Below are 9,885 nucleotides of genomic sequence, written 5' to 3'. Positions count from 1 at the left end.
ATATAGGTCCTTTATGTTTGTAAATCTGACAAATTGGTCCTTTTTATAATTTTTTATTTAAAAAATGATGAGTTGGCAAGTTACGTACAAAATTTTATTTTTTAAAATAATTTTTTATTAAAAATTAAAAAAACCCAGATTTTATAACAACATTCATCATCTTTTTCATATTATTCATCATCTTCTTCATTAAACTATATCAAAATACACATCAAAATTCTATAAATCGATATGTTTTGTTTATCTCAGTCTTATTCTAAACTACAAAATTGAAATCCCCAATTCTCATTAAACTCTAAAATCATCAAAATTCCCAAAACTCATAGAAATAAATTTTTAGGGGATTTTGAAAAATCATAAATCAAACTTTTCCCCATCTCTTTCATCAATATCATCATCTTTGGCTAACGGTTGCCGAAGAACACTTGGAGTGCAGACAACCAATGTACCAGCAGCTGGCCTTTTCCTACCTGGGGCTCGCCTAAACCATCACTGAGTTCTTTATGATTTTTAATCTTTTCCACATTGATAATACCATTATCATCATTGCTTCAAAAAAAAAATACCATTATCATCCAAATTCAAGGCTTCAGCTTTCTGGTTGCATGTATCATCTGTTTTCCATTCACAAATTTTGGGGATTTTGCAAATTTTAAGAATTTTAGGGTTTAATGAGAATTGGAGATTTCAATTTTGTAATTTAGAATAAGATTGAAATAAACAAAACACATATATATTTATATAACATTGAGTGTATTTTGATATAGTTTAATGAAGAAGATGATAAATAATATGAAAAAGATGATGAAGATATTGAATGTTCTTATAAAATCTTGGTTTTTCTAATTTTTAATAAAAGTTTATTTAAAAAAATAAATTTTCCTACGTGGCTTGCCAATTCATATTTTTTAAATAAAAAATGGAAAAAAGAACCAATTTGTGCACATTTACAAACATAAAATATGTGATAAAAAAAAATAAAGGATTAATGTGTTACAAATAAATAAGATAAAGGATCTCTAGTATAATTTTGCCAAAAAAAAAAAAAAAATCTCAAGGGTTCTCAAGCGGGCGTGATATCTTCTATTCGACCGTTCTTTCTTGCCATTGAATATTTTTACTTATCTACTACTTAGATAACGAATATTATTCGTTAATTAACTAATAGATAGGGGTATTTTTGAAAATTCGTAAGGTGCGCAAAAAATTTCAGACGGTACCAAAAGATTTGTTTTTCTCCCTGTAGCCCCACTTTTTTCCTTTATTTCCGTAATACCCCTGTTTCAAAAAAAAAAAATCTCGTAATATTCCTGTTTGGGGACAAAAACTGCAGCTGCGCAGTGCCTGCACATGGCGGCATTGAGACTCACGCCATGTCAGTGAGGATGGCGGAAATGGCAGTTGCGCCATGTCTGTGTGATGGCGGAAAAGAGGGCGACGCCATTGACTGGCCTCGTGTTCAGTGCAGGTTTTTGTTTTTTTTTTACGTTTTACTGGCCAAAAAATGGCCTTTTTTAATTTATTTTTTTAAATAATTTTAATTAATAAAACTAAACATTATTAATAAAAAAATTAAAATAAATAAATATATTACTAAATATATTTTATTAAAAATTGGTTAAGTTGTTGTATGTGCTTTATTTTTTATATTATGTCATTTTTTTATATCGTACATTTGATGAAGGAAGTGTCCATTATGCCCCCTCAACGGTCCATTTTTTCACTGCTCTTTTACTGCTGAATATTTGTGTTACATAGCTGTTGAAACAAAACAATTACTAGTGGTTTAATTTAGAATTTTGAATTAAATGCATGTGACGCAATAGACTAATATGATATCTACCGTCCATTTTACCATGTAAACACGTACAAAAGAAATTACATAAAAAATAAAATTAACTACGGTTAACCAGAGGGTCCGACTGCATTAGGACATTCTCGATAGTTATGACCCGGCACCCGACATAAGCCACATCGGAACTCTCTTTTTTCAAATTCGTCCATTTCAGTTCTAATGCGTGTCTTTTTTGAACGTCCTCTCTTGGTTCTTTTCATATCGGCGCGGGGACAAACTACGTCACCTACATAATTGGGCCATAAACTCTTGCTTCGAACTACCGGGAAGGCCTCGTCATACACAGCATTTACAGTGGCAACTCGGACACGTCATCAATGAATGCTTCATATGAAATGTTAGCATGATTACATGCATCAATAACATGCAAACAAGGCAAATGTAAAGCCTGAAACTTTCCACAGTCGCACAACTTTTCTTTCAAGTGTACCGGGAAATGATCCATTGGTCGGCCTTCATGGGAATCCTCAGTTTCCTCCACTGAGAAAGTATAATTTCGCCGATCAAACTCAGTGACGACACATGAGTTTGACTTACCGACTGCATCTAAAATCCTTTCCTGGCACGCTTCAGTATACTGCTGACCAGAAGCTAACACAACCGCTGACTGTTTTCCTCGTTTTGCAAAAAGTTTCCCCAGCCTATAGTAGGTTGCTTGGACCAAAGCTGTGATCCATATATCGGGCGACTATTTAAACTCAACGTGGGCTCAAGGTCAAGGTTCTGCATCAGCTCCGGTTGAACCCCCCCTCTCCAGTAACATCAGCTAGAAATTTTCTTGGAGTGCAAGAGAATAATTCAGACCAGGACACCGATGATGAAGAATTATTTGGACTTGGACTTCGTCCTCGTAATCGTCCCCCTTGTGGCACCGGTGGACATATGTAATTTTAGTGTGTATTATTAATACTATTTTAATAAAATATATTTAGCAATGTATATATTTATTTTAATTTTTTTATTAATAATGTTTAGTTTTATTAATTATAATTATTTAAAAAAAATAAATTAAAAAAGGCCATCTTTTGGCCAGAAAAACGTAAAAAAAAAAAACAAAAACAAAAACCTGCTGACGTAGGCACTGAACACGAGGCCAGTCAATGGCGTCGCCTTCTTTTCCGCCATCACGCAGACATGGCGCAACTGCCGTTTCCGCCATCCTCACTGACATGGCTTGAGTCTTAATTCCGCCATGTGCAGGCACTGCGCAGCTGCAGTTTTTGTCCCCAAACAGGGGTATTACGAGTTTTTTTTTTTGAAACAGGGGTATTACGGAAATAAAGGAAAAAAATGGGGGTACAGGTAGAAAAAAATCACCAAAAGATTTTTTTTTATTTTTGGTGAATTACCAAAAGATTTCTACAGTAGGCCGCCTAACACTCTCTTCTGTTCCGAAGCACCGCCACCGCGCCTCTGCATCCCACAACCTGTCCTTCGGCGACTTTCTCCTCTTCGTTTCTGTGCTATTTCAAAATCAATTTGCCCCTACTTAGAGGTGAAAATTACCTGTTTATTTTACAACTTTTACAATCAAATTGCTCTTTCTTTCTGCTTGTTGTTTTCTCACTTTTCCTTTTCTTGTTTTTTTCTTCTTCCTAATTTCATGTGAAGCTCTTGAATTTTCATATTCCCTTAGGGTTTGGGGTTTATATAAGGGACATAAAAACCCTGAGATAAGACACAATCTAGGTTTTGTTTAGTTTGTTTTTAATCTAATTGTAAGTTTATATAATCCAATTTTTTTGAGGGCGAGGTTTAAAAATTGATTGATTTTCTTCATTGGAGTGGATGATTTTCATAGAGTTTGAATGAAGTTAAAAATTATTATGATCACTATATTATTATTAAATGGTGTATGAGCTCAATTATATATTATTCCATAAGATTTTAATTTTGCTAATTTTAATGGCTAATTATCTTTAATTTTATTTATCGGTTCAGTTTCAATACTGTGGAATTGATCAAGAACAGTGGTTCTAATTCTATCTTTTTAAAATTTTAGGACATGGCCTCCAATTTTAGAACAATAGCGATTGGTTCGTTTCATATTCTGTTTTGCTATAACGTTGTAGCTGCTATATAGATGTGGTTAGAGATATAAATTAGGAGAAATAAGAATAGAGAAAGGAGGCCTGTGCTTCTGATATTGTGAATGAAAAGAGAGATCCTTTTTGTTTTAATCGATGAATGGGTTGGAGTACCTTGTATTGAACCAGCCTATTTCATGTTTTGATGAATCATCAAATGTTGAACATCGAGTTTAGGTGAAAGCAAGCTCCCTATATCGCGAAGGATCTATTATACATGTTTTTCTTATGACATGACATTTTGTTTTTGTTTATTTAGTATTTTATTTGTTGTTTGATGTTGTATTGTATATATAACTCGATGTTTGCATGAGTTTCATCATGCCTTCTGTATCTAACTATAAGAAGCTGTATTTGAGTTTCATCAAAATTACTAGTATAATAACTTTTAGAAGTTCTATCTGTCTATATTGAGTTTATTTGTTGATTATACTGATTTGCATTAACCCCTAAGCTATTGTAAAAAGGAGAGGGAAAAAACTGAAACAAGCTATTCACATATTGTGTTGACATGCAGTTATGCTAATCCATGTCAAAATAGGTAGCACTTCATTGCTTCTTTTTGTTTCGTGGATAATCTCCTCAGTGAGATTTCGAAAGAGAAAAAGTGATTATTTTCATGAAAGTAATGTTTCCCAAACACCGACTAAATTGTTAACAAATGTGGATTGGCAGAATCAACATGAATGTCTTCATCTTCTTCAGCGGAGACGATGGTTTCCTTTTATCTAGTAGTTTAGTGGCGTTTTATCTATCACATGGATCTATATATTAGTATCTTTATCTCCATCCTCATCTTTATTTGCTTATTCATATTTAGTCCGGATGATTATTGATTTTGTTGTAGTGCTTCTATGAAGAGGCTCAAGCTATTAATATTAAATCTTCCATGTGAATTATTTGCTGTTCTGATTTTGTTTTAGTTTGTGGCTTTTTTCCCTTAAGTTGTCTCTTTCAATTTTTCTAGCAGCAATGGGAAAGATGTACAAGAAGAAACACGATGAGAAACATGGACCTCGAAGAGAACATACCAATAAACAGGAAGACGAAATGGACATAAGGAAGATTATGAAAGACGTTGAAAACTTCAGTATGTTCTTTTTTTATTTATTTTCCCTTGAATGTAGTCTATCTTCTAATCTTCTAATTGAATCTGCTTTCTGTTTTTGTTGTACTTGGAATATATGATCAATGATGTTGTTTTATAAAAAATGCATTGCATTATTATTTTGCTTGTAATCTGTTTAAATGATATGAAAAGGATTTGAATTGATGCTTGAATGATAAGAAAATATATGTTCCCTTAATTGATCTGGTTTGTTACCTTTTTTCTTAATAATAATGGCTACTTATTGCAATATGTCGTAGGCAACTCACATATGACATGGAAAGAACGCAAAAAGATTGAAGATAGGAAGGTTGTTTCCCTTGGTGGGAAGGTGGGGTGGTCTATTTGTTGATGGTCTATTTTCTATATCTTGCTCTATTTGCAAATATTATTCGTATTACCAAGATGCTCAGTGCACAGAATTCACCGAGTTTTATTTGCTCATATGCAGCCCCTCAAGAATCAGAGATTACCTTTAAGTGTGGCACGGCCAATGATGAAGAAACAAAAGCAGAGAGAGGAAAAAATGCTCCAAGAGGTAACTTATTACGATCATTCCCATCTTTATTTGTTTGTATAACACTTGCCTTATCATTTCTTATATATGTATCGCTGTTGGCTTTTAGCGTATGATTCTAGGACGATTTGGGGGAAAGATTGGCGGTAGCAGTAGCAGCAGTAAAAAACCAGTTGGAAAACATAAACCTGAGGACAGGGGTTTGAAATTAAGCGAAGGCCGATTTAGAAATGGCATACTTGATGTGAAGCATTTGTTGAAATCAACACCCACAAGAGGTAATGATACTGGAAAAAACATGTCGAATACCGGGAAAAGACAAGGAGGCAACTGGAAACATGATAAAAGGGGTGGTGGTAAAAAGCATGAAATGTTTTAGAAAATGAGATGAGTCATTTGTCAAAATATGTATTGGCATTATCCTTATGGTATTCAACTTCTTTATGGTATTCAAAATATGTATTGATCATAATCCTAAATGATCCATTTTCTAGCATCTGTTGCGCAAAATCTATAAATGTTCGGTTTTTGCCAACTATTATAAAAGATTATTGTATCCACGTAATTAAATTAGTATAGTTACATATTAGTAAATATCTTTTTTTTACGCATATTAGTAAATATCTCAGGGACTATGATATATGCTTTTTTGAAATAATTTATGTATAGTTTCTGGAACAGTTTGTACAAATGAAGGCAAAGTTTTCCGCTTTTGTTGATATTGATATTTTGGCTTGTAACAAATTCCTTTAGTCCCTTTGGCAAAATTATGCAAAAAGATTGAGGTTCATTGACAAACACACTTGAACCTCAATCTATTTGCATTTCCAATGTGGCCATATGATTACAGCTCTCTTACATACATGTTTTGGACACAGTGGCATACCATTCACTACTAAAAATTCTAGCAAGTTTGTTACTTAATTTGATTTCTAATTATGTTGTGAAATGACGACGCTATAGCATAATAGAATTTGAACAGATCGCTATTACTCTTCGATATGATATTTATGATAAAGTGTTGTCAAATAGTTGCCATTGCGGAACATGTGCTAGATGATCGTTATTGGCACTAGACCGCCAAAATGAGCTTGGCCTACTTACTAGGGTTACCTTTTTCTTAGGACTTTGTTATAAAAACTGTTGTATGGAGTTGATATGTTGGTTGGTTTGGAGATGGAGAGGCAAGTTTGTCGTTGGCATCAAGGCCAGCATTGGTGGATAAGGTTAGCCATATAATATATTTTTTTAATTACACATTCAGTTTGCATAGTTTGAAAATTTTAATAATGTCTCCACAATCATAGAATTTTGATTGAACCTAATTCAACATCATAAAATGGACTTGTAAAATGAGGATGTCTTCCCCTTGTAAGCACAAATCATATTTAGTACGGAACATGTATCTCTTAAAATTAAATTTTTGGCCTAACTCAACCCTACAAAACGGCTTGTAAGGTGAGGATTGCTTCTAGTATATAAACACTTAGTCAGACCATCTCTCAACCGATGTGAGATTCTTAACACACCCTCTCACGCCCAACACTATTGGGCTTGGTGCGTGGATATAAACGGTGGGTGGTCCGATAGCGGAAACATGATAACAGGTGACCCATTAGATCTTGGAGAGGCTCTGATACCATCTTAAAATTGAATTTTTGGTCTAACTCAACCCTACAAAACCTGATTGTAAGGTGAGAATTGCCTCTAGTATATAAACACTTAGTCAGATCATCTCTCAACCGATGTGGGACTCGTATCAAATGAACGATCTTCCGTTGAACAAATCTTTGAAAAATTTTGTTTTTTATAAAATAGAGTGCAAAGGAATATCATCTTCATGACATTTCATTGTTAAAGAAAAGAAAAATAATCCTATAAAAAATAGAAATAAATCACAAAATTGCTAGTGTCAAATGTGTAACGTGCGCATCATCCTCCAAATTCCAATCCAACCAAGTCAGCAAACCATCACCAATCAAAACCCAGATAATGAATGAATACAATAAATAAATTGTCAAAGAAACGGATATAGAAGAAAAAAAAAGAAAAAACAACTCATTATTGCAAACGAAAATAGAAGTTTTATTACATTTATTTCAATTAAAAAACCGAAAAAAAATAAAATAATAATAATAATAATAATATATTCACAACATGATAATATAATGCTCTGTTTCAATCAATCAATCAATCAATTGAAAGCTAAAAAAGAAAGCTAAAAAACAGAGTCAAGTAAATACCACTTTTTTTTTTCTTGTTCTAAGATCCAAAAATGGCGAAAAAAGCTGTGTTGATTGGGATCAATTATCCTGGAACAAAAGCAGAGTTAAGAGGATGTGTAAACGATGTTTGGAGGATGCACAAATGCTTGATCGAACGATACGGTTTTTCTGAAAATGATATAACCGTTTTGATCGACACAGATTCATCGTACACGGAACCGACAGGAAAGAACATACGAAGTGCGCTGTCGAATTTGGTTGGATCGGCTGAGGAAGGAGATGTTTTGTTCGTTCATTACAGTGGACATGGGACACGTCTTCCTGCTGAAACTGGAGAAGATGATGATACTGGTTATGATGAATGTATCGTTCCTTCTGATATGAATCTCATCACTGGTGAGTACCAAAATATATCTCCTTTAATCTTTTTCTCTCTGTGTTTTTGTTGTGCTTTTGGATCTTTTGTGTTAATGATTTCTAGAGATTCATCTAGAAGGAGTTTGAAGAGTTTATAGTTTTCTTCTTTGACAAAGTGTTTTTAAGAGTTGATAAAATATTTCATATATGTTTGGTTTGGTTTTATTTGATGATAAGGAATCACCAGATACGGAATCCTAACGTTTACTTTAATTTGATATATCTTGGTCAGTTTTTTGTGTTACATTTGATAAATGGATGTTGGGTCTAGCATAAGGGTTAGAGTGTTTGACTCCCATGTAGCCGACGGTATCGCGAGTATGATTTACTTATGATAAACCAAAAACAGAAAGAAATGAAAATAGTTCATAGATCTCGCTTTGATCAGTAAAATTGTATTGATCGCTTTTGATTCATGATTGTTTTTAGTTTTAGTCTCATTTGTTTTAGTGTAATTCTGATGTTATTAGTGAGTAGTAGTATTGTGTATTTTCTTTAGGTAAAACAATGTTGCATTGACATGATGAATTTTGTGTGTACACAGATGATGATTTCAAGGAATTTGTGGATGGGGTTCCTAAAGGATGCAAGTTGACAATTGTATCCGATTCATGCCATAGTGGTGGCTTGATTGAAGAAGTTAAGGAGCAAATTGGAGAGAGCACAAAGGGAGAAGAGGAACATTCTGGATCCGGTTTTGGATTGTCAGGTTTTCTGCACAGGAAAGTGGAAGATGCTATTGAGTCAAGGGGATTTCATGTCCCTTCAGGATTGCGCAGTCATACACGCAGGGATGAAGATGAAAATGAAGATAGGGATATTGAACTCCCACATGGGGTTAAGAATAGGTCTCTACCACTTTCAACCCTCATTGATATACTTAAGCAGAAAACTGGGAAAGAAGATATAAACGTTGGTCAACTGAGACCCACACTTTTCGATGTTTTTGGGGAAGATTCTAGCCCAAAAGTGAAGAAGTTTATGAACGTTATCTTTAATAAACTTCAACATGGAGGTGGTGAAGGTGAACAAGGTGGTATACTTGGAATGGTGGGTTGTCTTGCTCAAGAGTTTCTCAAGCAAAAGCTGGATGGTAATGATGAGGGATATGCAAAACCTGCCATGGAGACAAAAGTCGGAAGTAAGCATGAAGCGTATGCTGGATCATCAAGGCGTGGTCTTCCAAGTGGTGGGATTCTAATGAGCGGCTGCCAGACAGACCAGACTTCAGCGGATGCTTGTCCTTCAGGAAATCCAGCTGGTGCTTATGGAGCTTTCAGCAATGCCATACAGACTATAATTGATGAGTCTGATGGTGCAATTACATATTCAGAGCTTGTTCACAAGGCTAGGCAGAAGCTACAGAAGGATGGTTTCACTCAAAAGCCTGGACTCTATTGCAGTGATCACCATGTTGATGAACCTTTCGTGTGCTGATTTGTTCTCACATAGAGAACAAAGTGTTTTCATCCTGCTGCTGCAAAATTTTCATTTTTTTTTTCCTATTTATTTTTTGAACAATTTGGCAATGGTGATGCAGTTGAACAATTACGATCTGTGTGTTTAACTCGTTTGTTTCAGCATGGTATAGTCATCTGTTATTGTGTGTTTGGACAATCAATGTTGCTTCTAAAGTAATATATACTTCTATTATAAAAAATAAAAATTAAACAAAT

General features: G+C 34.1%; 2 protein-coding genes across 3 annotated transcripts; both read left to right on the top strand.

Annotated features, from left to right (window-relative positions):
- The first annotated feature begins 3,174 nt into the window (after positions 1-3,174).
- LOC123894449 lies at positions 3,175-6,178 on the top strand. Of its 2 annotated transcripts, none has more exons than XM_045944458.1 (5): positions 3,175-3,350; positions 4,910-5,032; positions 5,311-5,381; positions 5,502-5,588; positions 5,677-6,178. In XM_045944458.1, the coding sequence occupies exons 2-5, from the start codon at positions 4,915-4,917 to the stop codon at positions 5,944-5,946; spliced, it is 546 nt and encodes a 181-aa protein (XP_045800414.1). In that variant the 5' UTR covers positions 3,175-3,350; positions 4,910-4,914; the 3' UTR covers positions 5,947-6,178. The 2 variants fall into 2 exon arrangements, with proteins under 2 accessions (XP_045800414.1, XP_045800413.1); XM_045944457.1 differs by having other exon boundaries at positions 3,176-3,350; positions 4,913-5,032.
- A 1,490-nt stretch (positions 6,179-7,668) lies between these two features.
- LOC123894447 (metacaspase-5-like) lies at positions 7,669-9,826 on the top strand. The gene is made up of 2 exons (XM_045944455.1): positions 7,669-8,188; positions 8,754-9,826. Exons 1-2 carry the CDS (start codon positions 7,843-7,845, stop codon positions 9,644-9,646), a joined length of 1,239 nt encoding a protein of 412 aa, XP_045800411.1. The 5' UTR covers positions 7,669-7,842; the 3' UTR covers positions 9,647-9,826.
- Positions 9,827-9,885: the final 59 nt, after the last annotated feature.

The sequence above is a fragment of the Trifolium pratense genome, linkage group LG7, assembly GCF_020283565.1.
Source record: "Trifolium pratense cultivar HEN17-A07 linkage group LG7, ARS_RC_1.1, whole genome shotgun sequence".
Taxonomy (NCBI): Eukaryota; Viridiplantae; Streptophyta; class Magnoliopsida; order Fabales; family Fabaceae; genus Trifolium; species Trifolium pratense.
The sequence above is the reverse complement of the archived record's forward strand: the minus strand, read 5'-3'. Positions and strand labels throughout refer to the sequence as shown.